The 22,059-nt window shown below is 43.1% G+C and overlaps 1 protein-coding gene across 1 annotated transcript; it reads left to right on the top strand.

The window, feature by feature from the left end:
* The first annotated feature begins 821 nt into the window (after positions 1–821).
* LOC140380724 (adhesion G-protein coupled receptor G1-like) lies at positions 822–21,282 on the top strand. Its single transcript, XM_072464634.1, has 8 exons — positions 822–1,080; positions 3,274–3,364; positions 17,983–18,112; positions 18,188–18,346; positions 18,530–18,548; positions 20,705–20,864; positions 21,013–21,152; positions 21,266–21,282. The coding sequence occupies exons 1-8, from the start codon at positions 822–824 to the stop codon at positions 21,280–21,282; spliced, it is 975 nt and encodes a 324-aa protein (XP_072320735.1).
* The last annotated feature ends 777 nt before the right edge of the window (positions 21,283–22,059 follow it).

Raw genomic sequence — 22,059 nt, 5'->3', positions numbered from 1 at the left:
AATAACAGCTTCTCTCGCCCTCTTATTCAGCCCGTGTTTTAGGAGGCAGCGTTTTGGACCAATGGGAGCTCGCCTCCATACTCCATACCATCTGTGTTTTGTAATATATTCTGTTACATGGTCCAATCAGAGTACTGTATTCTGAGTACTTGGATGCTCTCATAGTAGGTGTAAAAATGCAACATAAGATTAAGAAAAGCATTATGTTTGTTACTTTATTTGTTGTGCATTTAATCATAACTATTTAGAGCAGGGGTGGGCAAACTACGGCCTGCGGGCGGCCTTTCAATCCGGCCCGCCAAGCTTGTTCAAGTAATTTAAAAAATAAATAAATCCCCCCCTTTTTTTGCCCTCAGGCATCTGTCTGCACGTGTATCCTTAATACCTATGACGTGAAATAAATTAAATAATAGATTAAATAGCCTATATTTGTACAGAAAAGTAATATTTTATTTGATATTTAATTTTTTTGATATTTTTTTTTTCACACCAATGATGGCGGGCCGGCCCTCCGCTACTTGCCTGGATTCAAATATGGCCTGATTTAGAGGCTGAAATATCCCTCATGCACACAAGCAGGAGCTGTGTTTTCATGCTAACGAGAATCAAAGCATCATAAATCAAATACCACCTTGTATTTGATATTAGGACATATAAGTTACTTTATTCTGAATACTATCAAAGTAAAGGGTAACTGTACTGGAGTTACTCTACACAGCAGCTTCTTCCCAACATTGGGTATAGTACATTGATCTTTCCTGTCACATGTGCTCTTTTCTTTCACTGCTCCGCTTCACAGAAACATCAGAGCAGACGTCTCCATGACGATCCACGTGAACCTTGCCATTGCACTGCTCCTGCTCAACCTGCACTTCCTCCCAAATACACCCATGGGAATCTGGAAGTTCTCTTGGCCCTCCCCGTGGTTCTGCTTCTACCTGGCGATTGCTCTGCTCTTCTCTCTGCTCACCTCCTTCTGCTGGATGGCCGTAGAAGGATTCCATCTCTATCTTCTCCTGGTCAAAGTGTTCAACATCTATGTCAAACATTACCTGCTCAAAGTCAGCATCGTGGGATGGGGTAAGTTTAGAAACACCTCAAGTCCATTTTCTCTACGTATATACTGAGAATAGGAATAAAACCATATTCATTGGTCATTACAAAATAGAGAGAAAAAAACACACACACGTAGATCATTATTTTGTATTTTTGTTCATTCGTAGAGTGCAATAATTAAATACATTTGCGTAATAATAGAAACAGGTTTATTGACTTCTTGTTCAAAATTTCCCAAACTGAGAAACTTCATAGTTTCATTTCACCATAGCGACGAGTGGATATTAATGTATGCCTTTTTAAAATGTATCGTTTAATGTGACATATTTACCCTGTATATTTACCAAATGTAAGACTTGGAGGTTGTTTGTTGGTTGTCTAGTGGGCGGGGACAGTTGGAGCACTCAAGCCACAAATGCCCCACAATAGCATCGAGTCCGAATGACGTCATGGCTTGGTATATTTTTAGCACAACTGGTACATGGCCAGTTACCCGGATGTTTCGGACAGTCACTAACCACTACATGTACACAGCCTTTCATTTATCTCAGCGAAAACGATGTTCCTGGAGCGCAATTTCTGCATGAAACGATCACGGACCACAATGTAGTTCAGCTTAAAGGAATTATGGAGGATTTTTTGGCGCCAAATCTGAGTCTCATTTCCAGCCGAGTAGTTCATTCACTTGTCAATCATAGGATGCACCTACTGCACACCTGCAACCTCGTTCTGGCTCCTTCCCAGCATAGCAACACGTTTCCCTGGCTGCGCATGCGTGGTTGAGATGCCGATGTGTGTTTAGCGAGATCCTTCAGTGTACAGGCTGAAGGACGGCAGAGGAAGACTATGTTCGAGCTGGCTCAAAAGAGATGGAATTTATGGAGACGAGAGATGCGATGCGATCCGTTTCGCTAATAAACAAACGCACGTGTAGCAGCGAGGCTGTTCCGTGCTTCCGCACGGGGGTGAGTGTGCGCATGTGCACTTTTTCAAAAGGGACTAACAGTCGCTTAAGATCTCAAATCGGCAAAAAAAAATCCTCTATTATTCCTTTAGAGGTTGCTTGAAAGTCGAGGCTTGCCTGTTACTGATAGAAAGTCTGATTTTAGTGAAAAGGTGAGTACGAAAGTTATTCGTTGGGTTAGCCCACCGGTCCGAGGTTCACTAGTCCGAATTTTGAACATTATGACATGGCATTTGTAAAGGTCTACGCGCCTAAATAAAACTGATGTTAATTCAACAGCGTGCGCGGAAAATGATAAACTTATGATATATCCGGAGCTCCAGCGCAGGCAGCGGTGCGTGACAGCCTGCATGCCCGGGGTTCACTCACCTGCACGGGGCTGAACACGTTCGCTCCCTCCGCCGCGCTCTCTGAAGAGTGGTCCAGGACTCTGTCCCAGTCTGACTTTTAAACATTCTTACTCTGTGTAAAATACTTAGGTTCACAAGTCCGAAGGCTGCTGGATCTCTCCTCCAGCGCAGCGGACTCCCACTCCCGCCGCGCTTTCCCCGGGCTCACCGTGCCGCCTGCCTCCGCTGACCCCGGGAACACTCGTCCGCAACTTTGGGATTTACCTCGCCGACACTCCTGCGGTGTCTGTGAATTCTAGCTGCAGTGAAAGGCAACACCGCTGGTCTGGAAGCGCATTCTGGTTCCGACTCGAGATGGAAACACTGATTCTGGTGTTGCTAGTATTGGATCGGGGTGTTAGTCAGGAGGTCCAGCTTCTCCAAAAAAGTGTTTGGAGCATATATTAGTGTCCTTTTTGACATTTCCATGCGTAAAGTCAGGCTGTCCACAAGCTCGAGCCCACTTTCTGCACCGAACGACATTGTGTTGAGGTTTCACAAATGGTATGAAGATTACTCCCTCCATGTAGTCCTTATGGTAGTATTGTGAATCGCTACAACATACACCATAACTGCAGTGCTTTGTAGTCACCATCATTGAGCAATTTTCATGAAATTCACAAAAGGATTTCAAAAATGGCTGTCGCCGTGCAGTCAGCAGGCGCTGTGTTTGTCCGAAAGGCATTAACATATGCGCGCATGCGCAATAGAGCAAAAGCCGCAGGGCTATTTTCAGAACTTCTCCGCAATCGGACTCGATGTGATACAAGATTACTCAAACATGCATGAATAAATGTGCATTTTACATGATTTTAAACGTTGTAAAACAAATGAATGCATACACTCAGATATCTTTATCCATAGGCGTTCCTGTGGTGTTCGTGTCAATAGTGGCCATCGTAAACAGAGATGTGTACGGCTCTGTGTCTATGGACCAGACTAATTCCACTGTGATGTAAGTGATATCTGACTTTTGTAATACTGGGATTTAAAGGGCCTCTGACAGGTTGGACGACTCATTGAACTAAAATGCAGTAAAGATAAATATATTTTGAAATTTGCTAAAAAAATATAAAAATGTCCCAAAAAATTATTTGACAAATAAAAATGTATGAGAGCGACTTTATTTTGTTTAATTGATGTTAAGAGGGTCAAACAACTTGCTTATTTGTGTAAATAAGCGCTGGTACAGTTGGCAGCCCGGTGTAAACGCTCTCTCTTCTTTCTCACACTTATTGTGCTTTATCTCCTATATTTTGTAAATATAGTTAGTATATTTTTTCTATTTTACTGTACGATAGGGACACGCGCTGGAATAGTTTTTTAATTCAACTGTTTTTGACTTTTTTCGGCTGGATTTGAGCGTTTTTCGTTGCGTTCGTTGTGTTGTTGTGACGTGAGCTAGCTCCGAGCGAGCCCACCAGCCCCCCCCGCGCCCTCCGGCCACGCTAAAGTACGGCGTGTCGTCGGTACACGTTTATATACACGTTTATATGAAAGAGGAACTTCACGAACGATCGGGACACGCACTGGAATCGCTTTAAATTAACTTGTTTTGACTTTATTCGGCTGGATTGAGTGTTTTCGTCGTGTCGTTGCGATGTGACTTGGCTCTGAGTCCCCCGGCTCCGGCCCCGCCCCCCGGCTCCGGGCCCGCCCCCCGGCTCCGGCCCCGCCCCCCGGCCGGCGCCGTACCGCGTTTCCACAAAGGAGGAACTCATGAAACTGCGGAGAACAGTCGTCTTACCCGGAGATCGTCACGTTATCCCGTCTGACCTAACCTAATACTGATGTGCAGTTCTGTCATATGTGCAATTACTGTGAAATTCATGTGCAGTCTATGTGCTGTCGTGACACATATTCATGTGCAATTACTGTCGGGATCACATGCAATGGTATTTATTTATTTATTTATTTGTCTATGGGAGTTTTTATTTATTTATAGGAGATCTTCTACTGAAAGTGTTTTTCAGACTTCCTATAAGTGATCTGTTCTGTTCTTCTGTATCTACCTCTGTATCTACCTGCGTTGCACCAATGAAATTTCCCCATGTGGGACAATAAAGGAATATCTTATCTTATCTTAAATTATGCATCAGAATTAGAAAGGTTTATTTCCATTGTCAATGTAGAATTCACAAACATAGGAACTTGCTTTGGTGATTCGGTGCAACATAAAACAATGAACAATGATAAAACAACCTATATAAAGTAAAAAAATAAATAAAACATTTTAATCTGCAATGGGATATGATTAAAAATAGGCTATAAGATAAAAAATAAAAATAGGCCAACTATGTTCACAAAATGTATGTGGTGCAGAAAGTGAACAGTGCAGTGACTGATCAAATTATGGTTAAAGTGACAGTGTTTAGAAGTGTTCCTGAGGCAGAGGGAAAGAAACTGTTTTTGTGGCGGGAGGTGGGTTAGGAGTGGCCTCCTGCCTAAGGGGAGTGGTCTCCTGCCTAAGGGGAGTGGCCTCCTGCCTAAGGGGAGTGGTCTCCTGCCTAAGGGGAGTGGCCTCCTGCCTAAGGGGAGTGGCCTCCTGCCTGAGGGGAATGACCTCCTGCCTAAGGGGAGTGGCCTCCTGCCTGAGGGGAATGGCCTCCTGCCTGAGGGGAGTGACCTCCTGCCTAAGGGGAGTGGCCTCCTGCCTGAGGGGAATGACCTCCTGCCTAAGGGGAGTGGCCTCCTGCCTGAGGGGAGTGACCTCCTGCCTAAGGGGAGTGGCCTCCTGCCTGAGGGGAGTGACCTCCTGCCTAAGGGGAGTGGCCTCCTGCCTGAGGGGAGTGACCTCCTGCCTAAGGGGAGTGGCCTCCTGCCTGAGGGGAGTGACCTCCTGCCTAAGGGGAGTGGCCTCCTGCCTAAGGGGAGTGGCCTCCTGCCTGAGGGGAAGGACCTCCTGCCTGAGGGGAGTCAGTCCAACTGATTATAGTACTTTTACACGTCCCACGTGTTTCGGAATCCCACTCCCTTTAAGTCAGTCCAACTGACTATCTAAACTACTGAGCTAAATTCCCCTACTCTCATACTTAACAGCAATGTGACAAATTCAGGTCAAGTTTGGCAAACTTCAACAAACCCACTTTAGCATTTTCGATGTGCAGAATTTCATATTAAATACAAGAAGTTTCTGCTTACCTTTTTGCTAAGTGGGCCGGTCACAATTATGGAAGGGAAGGGTCGGTCAAATGCCCTCTCTCGGCTCCGCTCTCGGCTCTGCTCTCCAAGTTCCCAGCTGGATCGTTACTGGACGCTATGCGTCGTCAGCTGGCATCCAGAAGGGAGAAGAGAATCCTTAGAGCACGATTCAGATGTTTCCTTTCCAAGCACGATGAGATGCCCGCATCCTCCACCAATTCTGTCGAAGTTTAGTCTATACAGACTTCGAGAGGCAAAGATCGTTCTCAAGTTCTTTATTTGATGAAAACATGTAAAAACAGGCAAAACAGTAACATGGACAGGAGCTGACTCCATAACACAGGAGCTTGGTAGCTAAACGCTCTACCTCCTACTGTGCTTTTAGAGACTCTTGGGACCATCAGACGTCCAGCATTTTGAGAGCGAAGAGCTCTGTTTGATTGATATCGTACTATAGCATCTTTGAGGTAGGATGGGGCCATGTCATTTATGGCTTTGTTGGTCAGGAGGAGGATTTTAAATTTGATTCTAAACTCGACAGGGAGCCAGTGAAGAGACTCCAGCACCGGCGTAATGTGTTATCTTCTTTTAGTTCCTGTTAGTAATCTTGCTGTTGCATTTTGAACCAAGCTTTTTATTGAGCTTTTAGGACACACTGCGAGCAGGGAGATAAAGTATTTCAGCATCACTTTAAGGCAGGATTCATCTGGATTTGGCTATATTGCACAGAGAAATAGGCTGTTTTACAGGTTTGATTTATATGCGCTTTGAATGAAAGCTCGTTGTCAAATAAGATGCCAATGTTTCTTACAGTAGAACTGGAGAACTGATTGAGAACTGCATGATGCAGTCTCAATCACGTCAAAAATGAGCTTCCACAGGCATGTTTGCAACCCAGATCTTATCTCTCCCTCCCGCTTGCGCGCTCCGCGCACTCTCTCTCGTTACGTTACGTCATCACGCTGTTGCGCCGTGCGTCAGTCGGTCACGTGGCGGTGCGCCGCCAATCGGCTGCATATAAACAGAAAATAAGTCGCGGCTCGGGACACGCCGGTCGGGGAATTTGAGTTGTTGCTACAGGTAGAATAAATGGTTACGGATCTGAGCCAGACTGACCTTTTAGGCGGCAAGCCTAAAGCTTCACTCCAAGCCCGGACGTTTCCACAAGAACTCCACCTGCTCTGGTCGGGCCGGTAGGAGGCTCTTGCAGCCACCCTTTAAAACTTCTCGAGAACATTGTAATGCTGCTTGTAGTTTTACCCACATACATACACTGCCTTTCTTTGTTCCACTTCCTTCCGCTCAATGAACATTTGAAACCACAACGCACTTTACGGTTCAGCGTGACACACGCTGAGGACCTTTTTTGAACTTTCCTACCTGGATGAAACGATTGAAATTGAACTTTGCATTCAACTATATGATGTACATACCTCTTTCTACCTCTATTGTAAATAAGTGATGAATGGCCATTCTTGTGTATGTTTATGTTTGTCTATTCAATACATAATACCAGCAAACCTAATTACTGTCTCCTACTTACTCTGTTCCGAGAGCCGCATCTAGAATTCTTCTGAAGTAGCCCAATAACAATTATAATCATCATTATTAAGGCATTGTTACCTGTGTTTATCCACTTTTAAACACTACCTTAAGTGACACACATGCTAGATGTTTCTGGAATGTCTTTGTTCCGTAGCTTAGCTTAGCTTAGCATCGCTAGGCCAGAGATGATCTCCCGAGATCCGATCTCATGGACCTCCTTAGATGGAACTTCCTGATGGAACTCCCAGATGGAACTGAGTTTGTCTTCTTTCTCTCTCTGACCCCTGCTGGGGTTGGGTTTTGGCCCCATTGTTCTACTTGCTTGATAAGGGAAGAAGAGCTGGAGTAATGCAGGCATTGTTTAGCTTTAACATTAGGCCACATAATTACAAGGGTAGAATGATCCACAAGACAAGTTATCAAACAGTTAAATGAACATGTAGAACACAATAACATTATGTACAGTAAATTCATCTTGTGGACAAAGTCTGCAATATGATGATTGTTTAGTACAACTGCAAAGTCTTTTTAGCGTTTTAGCTTTTTTCTTTGGAGAGAAAATTACTTTCTGAGTTAATTTTAATCCAAAAGCAGTCATTCGATGGAAAAAGTTCTTTCCAACGTTCAGAGCGTCTCTGCTCCTGCAGTGACCATAAATCTCCACGTGGGGGTTGTTCGTGGTACCACCTTAGCCCGCATTCCTGTCACCGTGGCAAAATCCAGAGGTCATCTGCAGATCGCTACAAAATATATGACTGCTGTTCCTCTCATTTATTAGAGGAACAGCTGTTGTTAGCCTTACTGCAGATATGTGGATTTCCATTGCATAGGTTGTTTTTATAGTTACTATTGTATTCTAGACCAGAAGAGTGTTTATTTTACCATTATTATTAGTGTTTATTTTACCATTATTATTAGTATTATTTTGTCTTACGCTAGCTGTTTTTATCTTTTTTTTATCTTTATTTTATCTTTATTTTTCCCCTCCATTCCTTATTAAGAAATGAGAGGTTCTGTCTATTGGAGTTTTTGTTTATAAGAGTTTTGTTTATAAGAGTTCTTCAATTAAACGTTGAATGGACGATTTTTTTGGCATAAATTTGAGTCTTATTTCCTCGTGGACTGCCGATTAGTCCTGCCACGTATCAATCATAAAACGCACCTATCACTCACCTGCAGCCGCGTGTGGCTCTTCCCCATGAGAGCAGCACGTTTCCGTGTGTCTAAGCGCATTGATCTATCATAATATAGTTCCCTCAGTGTACGGGGCAAAATGAAGACGGAGAAAGACAGTTCGAGCTGACTCAGAAGAAGACGGAAATCTACGGGAGATGAGAGATGCGATGTGATCCTTTGCGCTAATAAACAAACGCACGTGTGTGTTGTATCAGTCCGCACGGGGGAGTGCGCATGCGCACTTCCGCCTGCGTTCTCAAATCGCCGAAAAATCGTCCATTGCGCCTTTAAGAGTGTTTTTTTTAACTTCCTATAAGTTATCTGTCCTTTTCCTCTGTATCTACCTGCGTTGCAACAATGAAATTTCCCCATGTGTGGACAATAAAGGAATATCTTATCTTACAATTTTTTCTAAAGTGCTCCTTTGTGGATATATTTCATCATTGCATGTTAAGTTTGTTTTGCTGCGGCCCAAATACATAATTCAAGTCGAGTGGGATGATGATGTCAAAAACTGATTGTATTGCGCTATTGATTTCAGTCCAATATTACAGGACAGTCCCAAAACACATGATAGTGGTTTGCTTCCTGGCTGCCATAGTTTCTCCAACAACTAGTATTTCCTTGAGAATAATGAGCACTTTAACATGGTGTTATGAAAAACCGCGTCACTCTTTTCCAACAGAATTTACCCCAAACATGTGATTTTGTGTCTCTCCCACTCCTCATCTGTCAAAACAGTTACCCTCTCCTTCTCATTTATTTCTAATGTAATTGGTGGAGTGGCTGCCTAAATTGTAAATTGTCAATCAAAGGGCATCATGCACTGGGACGGTTTGCAGCCGAGTGTGAAGCGGCTGGGATGAGAATCAGCACCTCCAAATCCGAGGCCATGGTTCTCGACCAGAAAAAGGTAGTTTGCCCTCTCCAGGAGGGTGGCGAGTCCTTGCCCCAAGTGGAGGAGTTATCGGGTCTTGTTCACGAGTGAGGGAAGGATGGAGCGTGAGATCGACAGGCGGATCAGTGCAGCAGCTGCAGTGATGCAGTCGCTGCATCGGACCGTTGTGGTAAAGAGGGAGCTGAGCCGAAAAACAAAGCTCTCAATTCACTGGTCAATCTACGTTCCTGCCCTCACCTATGGTCATGAGCTTTGGGTAGTGACCGAAAGGACAAGATCGCAGATACAAACGGTCCAAATGAGTTTCTTCCGCAGGGTGGCTGCGATAGGGTGAGGAGCTCAGTCATACGGGAGGAGCTCAGAGTAGAGTCTCTGCTCCTCCAAGTCGAGAGGAGCCAGCTGAGGCGGCATCTGTTCCGGATGCCTCCTGGGCGCCTCCCTGGGGAGGTGTTTCGGGTATTTCCAACCGGGACGAGGCCCCGGGGAAGACCCAGGACACGCTGGAGGGACATTGTCTCTCGGCTGGCCTGGGAACGCCTGGGGGGAGAGAAATCTGGGAGTCCCTGCTTAGACCCGGCCCCGGATAAGCGGAAGAAAATTGATGGGTGGAACACGAGAAAACAAAAAGGGTGGAGGTGTCTATGCAATCTTTAGAGATTAAATAATTACCCACAAGTTGTCTTTTGGGGTGTTTTCATCATTTGAGTATGTATCCTTTAAAATGGAGCTAAAACGGTCTCCATCCATTCTCTTCATTGTTTTATACAAACCTCTCCAGCATTGCACAATTTTTATTGATGCTTTTGTTGAGATGCTTTTAGTTGTATGGACAGACTTTGATAGTTTGGTCATTACAGGTAGTTTCAATGTTCATGTTGATAATATTTGTGACAGAAACGCTCAAGAGCTTGATGCTGTCCTTGAAACCTTCAGTCTTACTCAGCATGTGAGAGGCCCCACCCCCAGCAGAGGGCACACTCTAGATCTCCTAATTACAAAGGGGGGTTATTATTTAAACCAGAAACAACTTTATCCAGCTAAACTCAGACAAGACTAAAATCATTGTCTTTGGCCCTAAGAAACAAAGAGAAAGTGTTAGCGGTCACCTCCAGAGTCTCGCTCTAAAACCTACAAAAATAAAATCTGGGGGTAATAATGGACTCAAACTTGAATTTTAACAGCCACGTCAAATCAATAACATCAGCAGCTTTTTACCATCTAAAAAACATTGCCAAAAAAGTATTGTGTTTGAACCAGACTTGGAGAGACTTATCCACGCGTTTGTCTCCAGTAGATTAGACTACTGTAACGGCCTGCTCACTGGCCTCTCCAAACGAGCTGTAAAACAGCTGCAGTACATCCAGAACGCTGCTGCTCGGGTCCTGACCAGAACCAGGAAGTACCATCATATTAGTCCTGTTCTCAGGTCTCTGCACTGGCTCCTGTGGCTCAGAGAATAGACTTTAAAGCAGCTCTGCTTGTGTACAAGTCTCTCCATGGCCTAGCACTAAAGTACATCTCGGACATGTTAGTGCCATATGAAGTCAGGACTAAACTTTAGGAATCTGCATTTCAGTTTTACAAAGCTAAAATCTGGAACATTCTTCCTGAAGATATGAGACAGGCCTCTACTCTGACAATGTTCAAATCTAGGCTAAAACAGTTTTGTTTAGTTGTGCATATGACTGAAATAATTTCCTTTGCACTCTTCTCCTGTATGTCTGTCTCGCTGGACTGGACATTGCGGTGTTTGGGGCGGAGCTATTGCGCTGCGGCGCGCACCTGCAATGACATAGGTGTTCCCGGGGCATAAATTGAGGCCGGTGGAATAGGTGCTTGATACGAGAGACAGGAGAGGCTCAGGACTGTTAAGCCGCTATGCTTAGGGTGTAAATATGAAATGTAATATGACATAACGTATTTGGTATTTACTAATGTGGGTATTGTGCAATATAAATATCTATCTATTTATAAGTAGTTGCTAAGTTAATGTGACATTGATTCATTACTGCATTAATTAGTTAGCGCTTATGTTGTGTGATAATATTTTGTATTGTATTTTATAGTTGGTGAATATGGGCTGGCTCCGGTCCGTCTCTCCGTCAAGCGCAACTCGCGCTAATGTCCCTGCATACATTTCACTTTTTTCCGATTAAAACTTCACCTCGAGCGGCATGATGATCCAAGACAAATCTGTTTTTTTTACCTGACTTGCTGACTGGAATCTACGTATTAAAGAGTGAAAAATATAGTGAATCCAGCAGTTAAGGCTTCAACTTGTGGGCACACCCCCTTCAAGTGTGGGGGCCAACGCAGCTAAACCTGAGAACACTTGACAATGTCTTAAACTGTTTTGTGATTTCTGTCATGTCTTTGTTATTTTAATGCATTTTTTCCTGTTGTGTGAAGCACTTTGAATTACCTTGTGTATGAATTGTGTTCTACAAATAAACTTGCCTTGCGCTTTTTTTTTAATCACACAATATACAACTTTATTTTGTCCTCACTGTCCTCACACCAAGAGTACGTTGCTTGGTGTGAGGATCGTTTAGTCCTGTCTAATAAAGTCTTTGGGCTGAGGAAAAAAATGAGTTATGATCTATAAACAGAAAATTATAGCCTCTGTCTTGTTCTATTGGACTTTCATTGACATTATATTATATCAGACAACTTTGTAAGTGAGATGCATTTACCTTGGCATGTTCCTGCTGCTGCGAGCCTTCTGGAGAATTTATTGTAGCAGAAGAAAAGATGAATGTTACTAAAGTAAGGCAGAAATAAAGTAGGCTGTGTAGGCCAACAATTACTTAACGTTACCTTTTAAGATAGATATTGTGATCATCCAGTTTCTCCATGGCTTTATCACCTGTCAAACAAATTAAATGATTCATGATTATTACTATAGAAAACATTAATGCTAAATTAATTATTAATTAAATTAAGTTAGTTAAATTACCAAAGTGAACTAGCAACTTAAAATAAACCTAAAGATTGGCCACCAAGTAATTCAATTTCTGACAAAGTCCAAATGTCTAAAATGCTTTTTATTTATGAGTCATGAGTTTCAGCTACATGATATAAGCAACGTTTTGAAGACTTTACACCAATGAGCATGATTAGCATGCCGAGAAATAACCCCACCAACGTTTCATATAAAATGACAGAGTAAATTGTTTAAACACATTGAAAATTTCACTCCTGTATTATACCTAATTTATACAAATGTGCTGTGTGGACACTCTGTGGTCCAATGTCGTGCCAACGCAGCTAGCTAAGTGCAATAGTTGCTAAGCTAACTAGCATCTGGAAGCCTTCTACATTAGCCACAATTTATGCTTAAAAATTCATGTATTGCAGCTCTACCCATGATTTGACCAAAATTGTATCACTTTTCAATTCTTGCAAAGCCTTAGTTATTTGACTAATATAAAAGAGAAATACAAAAAGCTTACCTCGTGTTCTCCAATCGACCATTTTTTTCTCGACTGACTGATGACGCAAGATGCGCAAGATCGATGCGCAGATCGCTCTGGGTCACAACCATTTGGAAATGGCCATGGGGGTGTAACATTGATTTTGTACAAATTCATACCACCTTGCAATTTACGATCTCCAAAAATATACTGTAATGTATATGTAATTACTATAATATTATATGGAACGTACAATATATAAAACATGGTAACAATACTGCATTACTAAATAAACTTTATTGAGTGGCCTTCACCAAGTCAAAGTCATCGCTTCCGCTTGATCCCGCTGGAATGTTCCACTGACAAAATGTATTAAATAAACTAAATTAATCTATGTCTTTGTTTAATTTTTTATAAAACATGCTTGATATATATATTTTTTCTGTCTCTTATTTTGTATGCGCTTTCTGGTCACTGTTGTGCATTATTTCCCCTTCTTATTTTAATAATCCCATGCTGTTTGTTGGTATTGTCCAAACCTAGCGCGGCAGATTATTCTCCATTCAAACAATTTTCAGAAGAAGACATGACAGACTTGATTTTTTGTGCTTTTGGGATATCATGGCCTGTTGTGATTTGCTTCATATTCGTTGCTTTGACGCTTCGGTCCCTTTTAAGTCATATTAATACTGCACATGGTCGGAGCCCAGACTTCCGCGTCATTTGTGGAGTGGATGGATGCGCCGAGGAATATCGTGGTTTCAACTCCTTTTATTACCATCTCCGACGCACGCATTCGCATTATTTAGCTACTGGGAACCCTCCAAGAGGATGGCTGACCACCACATCCAACGCAGCTGCCATAGGACGAGAAAACTTTGGTACAGTTGTTTTTTCAGACTGCACCAAAACAAGGTACAGGGCGGAGCAGGTGCGCGCTGTACCCGGAGCGGACACGCCATCTACCGCGTCTGCTTCATCTGCAACGCTGGAGCAACAGGAGCCACCGGGAAGTTTTGTGGAGGTGGAAGATCAATGTCAGAATCAGGTAATGTAACGATTTATGATACTTTATTTGTGATGCGCAATAAGAAGTACACTTGAGCCGGTATTTCGAGTCGAAACGCTTTAGTAAATAAATGTCTTTGCATAACAATTTTCCTGGAGACCCCCAAAATGGGCTATTTGTATGAAATTTAGGCTACATGTTTGCAATGGTACGTATGCTGTGTTTGTCACTGCGCACAGAGTGCTCTGGCCTGCGATGAGCCTCAGATCTGTAAGTGCTCCTGAGGTGAGAGAGCAAGTCCTTTGCCTTTAGTGGCCTTATTAATGGTCTAGAGAGGTGCACCATCATTGTTATCGTCATGACGTGTTCGGAACAACACATCAACACGGTGTTGGTTGGGCGTGCAGTGCATGGTTACCATGGTTACCCAGTGCGCATAGAACGTTTTTCCACCTCCTCTTAACGTTGCGTGCGTCAGGCACAGGCTCTTGCATGATCCAGGCTGCTTTGGTTCAAAAGGCATCTGCACGATATTTGGGTGAACAAATACTTACGTGTCCCAACGATTAATTTACCATAAACTACATAAAAACGCGCGCCCCCACTGTTATGATGACCAGGTGTAGCAGTGGGCAAGGCATTGTTTTTTTTGCTTATAGCCCCTCAGCTCAGCCGCCACGTGTTGGAGTTTACCCCAGTGAACGAGAGGGTCGCGTCCCTCCGCCTTCGGGTGGGGGACAGGTCTCTCACTGTTTTAGCGACCTACGGGCCGAACAGCAGTGCAGAGTACCCGGTCTTCTTGGAGTCCTTGGGAGGGGTACTGGACAGTGCACCGACCGGGGACTCCGTTGTTCTACTGGGGGACTTCAATGCCCACGTGGGCAATGACAGTGACACTTGGGGAGGGGTGATCGGGAAGAACGGCTTCCCCGATCTGAACCCGAGCGGTGTTCAGTTATTGGACTTCTGTGCTAGCCACGGATTGTCCATAACGAACACCATGTTCAAGCACAAGGGTGTCCATCAGTGCACATGGCACCAGGACACCCTAGGCCGGAGGTCAATGATCGACTTTGTTGTCGTGTCATCAGACCTCCGGCCGCGTGTCTTGGACACTCGGGTGAAGAGAGGGGCAGAGTTGTCAACCGATCACCACCTGGTGGTGAATTGGATCCGTTGGCGGAGGAGGAAGCCGGACAGACTTGGCAGACCCAAGCGCATTGTGAGGGTCTGTTGGGAACGTCTAGTGGAGCCCTCTGTCAGTAGGGTATTCAACTCGCACCTCCGGGAGAGCTTCTCCCATGTCCCGGGGGAGGTTGGGGACATTGAGTCCGAGTGGACCATGTTCTCCGCGTCCATTGTTGATGCGGCTGCTCGGAGCTGTGGTCGCAAGGTCTCCGGTGCCTGTCATGGCGGCAACCCTCGGACACGGTGGTGGACACCGGAAGTAAGGGATGCCGTCAGACAGAAGAAGGAGGCCTATCAGGCCACTCTGGCTTGTAGGTCTCCTGAGGTCATCGACAGGTATAGGCAGGCCAAGCGAGCTGCGGCTCGTGCTGTCGCAGAGGCAAAAACCCGGGCCTGGGAGGAGTTCGGGGAGGCCATGGAGGAGGACTATCGGTTGGCCCCAAAGAAATTCTGTCAAACCGTCCGGCGCCTCAGGAAGGGGAAGCAGTGCCTCACCAACACCGTTTACGGTGCGGGTGGAGGCCTGCTGACCTCGACTGGGGATGTCGTCGGACGGTGGATGGAATACTTTGAGGACCTCCTTAATGCCTCAGTCACGTCTTCCGAAGAGGAAGTAGAGACCGGGGACTCGGAGGCTGGCTCATCCATCACCCAAGCTGAAGTCACTGAGGTTGTTCGCAAACTCCTCGGTGGCAGGGCTCCGGGGGTGGTTGAGATCCAAGGGGAGTCCTTGCCCCAAGTGGAGGAGTTCAAGTATCTCGGGGTCTTGTTCACGAGTGAGGGAAGGATGGAGCGTGAGATCGACAGGCGGATCGGTGCAGCGGCTGCAGTGATGCAGTCGCTGCATCGGACCGTTGTGGTAAAGAGGGAGCTGAGCCGAAAGGCAAAGCTCTCTATTTACCGGTCGGTCTACGTTCTGACCTCACCTATGGTCATGAGCTTTGGGTAGTGACCGAAAGAGCAAGATCGCGGATACAAGCGGTCGAAATAAGTTTCCTCCGCCGGGTGGCTGGGCGCTCCCTTAGAGATAGAGTGAGGAGCTCGGCCACACGGGGGGAGCTCGGAGTAGAGCCGCTGCTCCTCCACGTCGAGAGGAGCCAGCTGAGGTGGCTCGGGCATCTGTTCCGGATGCCTCCTGGGCGTCTCCCTCGGGAGGTGTTTCAGGCATGTCCCACCGGGAAAAGGCCCCGGGGAAGACCCAGGACACGCTTGAGAGACTATGTCTCTCGGCTGGCCTGGGAACGCCTCGGGATCCCCCCGGAGGAGTTAGAGGAAGTGTCTGGGGAGAGGGAAGTCTGGGAGTCCCTGCTCAGACTGCTGCCCCCGCGACCCGGCCCCGGATAAAGCGGAAGAAAATGGATGGATGGAAATATTTTGCACTTATGATCAGATTTTTACACACGCAGGTAAAAAAATCTGGTTTTAATAATTCAAATTATATTTCTTGCCAATACATCTATAGCTGCTGCTAGTTGATTTTTTTTAGTTCATTTGTTTGGCCTATATTGGTGAAAAGATGAAGAACACGCTTTATCAGTTTATTACTAAACAAAGAGAGCATATTATTAAAATGTATTAATTCATTTGATGAAGGATATTTTCTTGTTTACCTTGTTATGTTTGTTTTTTAACATTATTTTTTTCCATGTATGTTTCTCAGAGAAGCATTAACAACATTGTCTCAGGCGTCCAGCAGTATCAAGTGGCACTTCTGAGTTCCCTAAGAGAGAACATCAGGACTGTCTTTGAAAGACATTCCAACATTTACAAGAAGAGGTTCTATCAACACTGGATCACTTTCAAGATCCTTTTGCCGTATTTTCCACAGCGAACATGCAGGACAGAGCAATGCAGGAGCTTTGTAACCCTGTCACACCTGAGGAGATTATCATTTCCAAGTATGCCTGCAGAGTTAATGTCCCGCTTATTGAAAGTCTTAAACAGCTGTTGTCTAACTCAAGAATATTTGAAATGCTCAACACCAGTCCACAAAGTTGCCCCAAAGACAGTTTTGTATATGACATAAATGATGGAAGCATTTTCAAAACCCATCCATTGTTTTCTAAAAAGAAATCTGCTTTACAAGTGATACTGTACTCAGATGAGATAGAAATGTGTAATCCACTGGACTCACATGCAGCAGTAAATAAATTACTAATGTTTTATTACACTTTTGGCAACATAGACCCAAAGTTTAGGTCAAAGCTTGCATCAATCCGACTCCTTGCAATAGCAAAGGCAAAGGACATTGATGAGTGCGGGGTAGATGTTATATTAACTAGAAAAGACCAGGATTTGAAGTTGCTGTACAATGGAATTAATATTGATACTGTGAATGGGCAATTTGACCTAACTGGTGCAGTTGTCGCTGTGTGCGGTGACACACTTGCCCAGCATGAGCTTGCAGGTTTTAAGGAAGGAGTTGGTTTTGCATACAGCAAATGTCATCATTGTGAGCGTATGTTTGATGAAATGCAAACAAACTTTAATGAAAGGAGCTTCACTAAAAGGACAAAGGACCGACACATTAGGCAGTGCATCAAAATCGAAAGGGCTAGCACTGAATTCTTAAAATCCTCCCTCAAAACTACTTATGGCATAAACCGACAAAGCAAGTCGGTTGATTTTCCAGGTTTTAATCTAATAGAGCAAAGAAGGTGTAGCACCTATGGAATTTAAGTGTGTGTTGAAATACCTTATTCTCTCTGGAAAGTTGGAGTTGGACATGTTTAATGCAGCGATGCAGACATTTCCTTTTTCTTCAGTAGACGTGCATGATAAGCCCTCTCCAATAAGTGTTGCTATTAATAATATATTTCACACAGAGTTTGGTTGTTGGAGAACTGCTGCTTCAGACGCGTATTGTACTGAGATCTAGCTCTCGACACCTCCCTGCTAAATCCATGAACTTTGACTGGAATGAGTGGGATGTCACATCCTGTCCTTTTCTACAGCTTTTTCAACGTTTTCTCCACAAATACCTATTCGATTGGTGTAAAACTATAATGTACTACATATGTACAACACGGATAAATACACCAAATAAAGTCAACATTTTAAAATCGTAAAAACCTGTCACATGCACTTTAAGTTGTATTTTAAAATGACAAAATTGTTCACATACAGTACTTTTGTAATTATTGTAACTTTTCAGTAAAATGAATAAGCCTGCATACTTTATTGTTATTATTACTATATTTCAGCTGCTTCATTCGCGATGACGTGGTTAAAGAAGTGACTGTAATGGGGCTGTTCGGTCTCGTGTTCCTCTTCAACTTGAGCCTGTTAACGGTGACTGTCAGAAATATGTTGAGAATGCGCAAGAGCAATCAGGTGAGAACAAATATATTGACATTTTTTAAGAATAAAGCCAGAGGTGCATTCATTATCCTTTTAATTTGTTGTTAGTTTGGGCCAAGTGAGTATGACCGAACTAAGAAGAACATCTGCACCCTGTTGGGGGTCATCACTTTGCTTGGTACCACCTGGGGGCTGATCTTTTTCTGTTTCGGCAAACTCACCACTGTTGGACTCTACGCCTTTTCCATCCTGAATCCTCTACAAGATGTCATGGATATTAACTAAAAAACTTCCCCTTCAATTCAAATGAGATCATAAAGGCCTGTTTGTTTCTGCTAAAGCTGCAATGTGTACTTGCATCTGTGTTACCTTTTTATAACTGCTGTTTTGTCACTGATATTTGTATAATTTGCATGGTCATTCTCTTGTGACTCTGTGCTTTGTTTTCAGGTTTGTTCATCCTCGTGTGGTTGGTGATGGCCGTGTTAAAGACAAATAAAGCCTCAAGAACAAGCACCGAAACACTGAGTTCACAAGGCGTCGTGCCTTGAAAGAAGTCTTAATCACATCAGTCACAATTGTACACTTTGTTGATCCTTTTACATTTCAACTATAGCCCTTAGATAAACTGAAAGGTTCTAACTTGACTTCACATTTTTTACATTAAAAAATGTGTTAATTTTTTTAAATGTTGTACATTTTCTTGCAAATAAAATCTACTAAGACCAGAAGAGTGGACTGTCTGGCTGGCTTTTTTGTAACCAAAAAAAGAAGTTGCTGACATGTTTAATTGTTAATCTAGTTTAGGTTTTAAATGTATACAACTTATAATACTGGTGCAAAAAGCATTTGTCTAACCCTATTTAATATATAATGATGTGCAAGAAGACAACACATCAGCTAATGAAAGATTTAAACTTAACTTAATCACTATGATAACGTCATCTTATATCTATGATTGTCACACAGCTCAGGTACATACGTTTCTGATCCATATACACAAGCACAAACAAACACTTTTCCATATACATATATGTATATATATATATAATATAGATGGAGACACACATACAGGATGCATACAGTCACTGACATGCGTACACACGCAGTCACAAGCATTTTACTACACAATTCTTTCAATTTCTCTTTTCCTATTACTTTAGATTTCAATATTTTTCTTGTATCATCCAAACCGTTCAAATTGTCACCACATATTGTTACTAAAAAACACAACAGTTGCTTACCAAAGTCTTGCTTACCACAATCATACATCTGTATTTTGTATGTGGTTTAAAGCAGGCCGTAATATGATGATAAGATAGTAGACATTTATTAACTCCACATATTTACATTGGGCAAACACTGCAGATGACTAAACACATGACACACGGCACTGTGGCAGCATCAGCTGTGCTTTGCAGAGGTAAGACCACTGTTGACGTGAAAATATAACATTTACATTAACAGTGACGATGTCTTTTAGTTTTTCACCCGTGGATGTTGTCTAGTATGGTTTAGCCTTAGAGTTTAGTCAAAGTTGAACTAATTGTTTGTTATTAATCTGCAAGATTTGACTACTGGAATGCAAAGTGAGCTTTTTTTCAAAGTTCCAACTATTTCATTTTGATGTCGAGCACGATTGCCTCTCTACAAGGTAAGCTAATAATATTCTTTTATATTATTATTTATACTCAAGTCAATCTTTGATGCTACATAATTCAGTAATAAGTCGCAAGTACTAACTGCATGTTTCTTTTATTTTCTCAGATATGCTTGGATTACTGCTTTTATTCTTTTACCCTCACTGTTGGGCTGAAGAAGGTATGATTTTAAAGCGTGCTGGTAAATCAATTCAGATAATTGAGTTATTTGCCTTCTCTTTACCCTAGTGTGTTTCAATTTGACAAAGTATGACTTGGAAATAACCGTAGCCGATGCGACAATAACCGACAAACCTGTGAGTAGTGTGTCATGTTTTCGCAATGAGTTTGAGTGCGTGCTGCTCTGCAAGTTTTCCCGGGAAACAGGCTGGTTCAGGGGCCCATCTGACTGCCTCGAGGCTACCATGACGCTTTCTGCTAGCAATACACACATAAACATACCAAACAGTAAGTCATTCATGTGCTGTACCTTTCACTAACATTGGCACAACTGTATGTCATTTTGTGAGTAGAATTGTTGATAGTGACAGTGTGTAAGGATTTACTCTCTTACCTCACAAGACTTTTCCAACACGGCTTACTCCTGTGCAATAATGCGTGGTCAGGAAGGGCATCCGCAGTAAACAAAAAACTTGCCAAAAATCACCATTGACTTTCTTGGCAATGGAATCAGAATCAGAAAAGGTTTATTGCAATTACCAATGAACAGAATTCACAAACTAGGAACTTCCTTTGGTCATTTGATGCAACATAAAACAGTGAACAATGATAAAACAACCTATGTAAAGTCAAAAAGAAAAACCTTTTTTAAATCTGCTATAGAATAAAAGAATAAAAATAAGCTTGCTATGTACACAAAAATGTACAGTTGCCAATGTTAGTGAACAACATTGTATCTGCTTCGAATGGACTTCATAAGGTTTCAAAGTTTGATTGATTGATTTATTTGTATTTATTTTGACAGAAACCGAATGCATCTTGTATCCTTGCACTAATGATACTATAAAGACCCTGATGCTTTCTCTGGACAAAGATACGGAGGGGCTGATGGAGCTCTGCTACATACGGAGTGCTTGCTCCGTTCTATTCTCTCAATATAGCGATTTGAAGAAGCTGTATCTCGGGTGAGTGCAACTGAGTGTAAAATAATGGAACTACAAAAATGTGTCGGTGTTATTGTCCCGTGATCTCGTTGGTCCATAGGCAACGCACGTCTACGTTTAGGCAGTATTTAACTTTATCAATCATTGTTTTCAACGGCGTGTTTTCCAGGAAAGAGCGAAAAATGATTCACAACGTCATGGAGAGCTCGGGAGAAAACTTTACGAGCCACAATCTCAAACAAATGGGCATTAATGTGATGAAGATCAGTGAAGATGAGCTCAATACTACGGATCCCAGGATGGACATCAGTGTGCCACAGGTATTTCAGAGTTTGATTTTAAATTGTGATTGTGTTCTTCTTTTCCGTTGCAGTAAAATGCTCCGTAATCTATTCCTTTGATAACTCTGTCATTCTTTGCAGTTGGTGCCTCAGACTGACGCCTACGTTCCTGAAGTCCGGTTTCCGGTTAATGCTTTGTGTGAGATCCCAGAGAAGAAGAGGGTAATTGGCACGGTTAGCTACATGCTGCCCGACACGTTCGAGGTACGAATTGAAAAAGTGATGATTTTGACTGCACAAGAAGTAAGGTTTAGTAAATATTCTGTCTTGTATCCAGTTTGAACCTGTCAATATCTCCTCTGCGGTCATACGACTAGAGCTTTTGGAAGGAAAACGACTGCGACATCTGAACCCTCCTATTGAGATGGTCTTTCGAAATGTGGCGCAGAGCATTTCAGAGGTACTAAAATGAAGAAGAGCTGTGGGATTTTTGTGCTGACACGGTTTTTGTATTTTGACAGAGTGAGATGGTTTATTCATGCCATTACCTTGACGAAGATGGTAAGTGTGAGATGTTTCTGACAAGTCTTTTGCAAAAAAGACGGGATCCGGCAATTGAAAGAAAAGTTACGCAATGTTCCAAGACAATTTGCAGGATAGTCAAAAAGGGTCCATGCATTCTACCGTATTTTCTGGACTATAGGTCGCTCAGGAGTATAAGTCGCATCAGCCAAAAAAAAAAAGCATAATAGAGAAGAAAAAAACATATATAAGTCGCACTGAAGTATAAGTCACATTTTGGGGGGAAATGTATTTGATAAAATCCAAGAACAGACATTTCATCTAGAATGTTTAAAATAATGACAGATTATAGAACATGGTGAATAGGTGTATGTATGCTAACGCTAACACCTTCAGCTACATGAGGCACAGAC

Source organism: Eucyclogobius newberryi, unplaced genomic scaffold (genome assembly GCF_026437365.1).
Source record: "Eucyclogobius newberryi isolate DKJ021-1_F unplaced genomic scaffold, fEucNew1.0.hap1 SCAF_5, whole genome shotgun sequence".
NCBI classification, from domain to species: Eukaryota; Metazoa; Chordata; class Actinopteri; order Gobiiformes; family Gobiidae; genus Eucyclogobius; species Eucyclogobius newberryi.
The sequence above is the reverse complement of the archived record's forward strand: the minus strand, read 5'-3'. Positions and strand labels throughout refer to the sequence as shown.

Coding starts and splice junctions, on each gene's coding strand:
- LOC140380724 (XM_072464634.1), top strand. CDS start 822: ATGACGATCCACGTGAACCTTGCCATTGCACTGCTCCTGCTCAACCTG. Junction 3,365..17,982: donor CAGACTAATTCCACTGTGAT/GTAAGTGATATC, acceptor ACTATATTTCAG/CTGCTTCATTCGCGATGACG. Junction 20,865..21,012: donor TTGAAGAAGCTGTATCTCGG/GTGAGTGCAACT, acceptor CGTGTTTTCCAG/GAAAGAGCGAAAAATGATTC.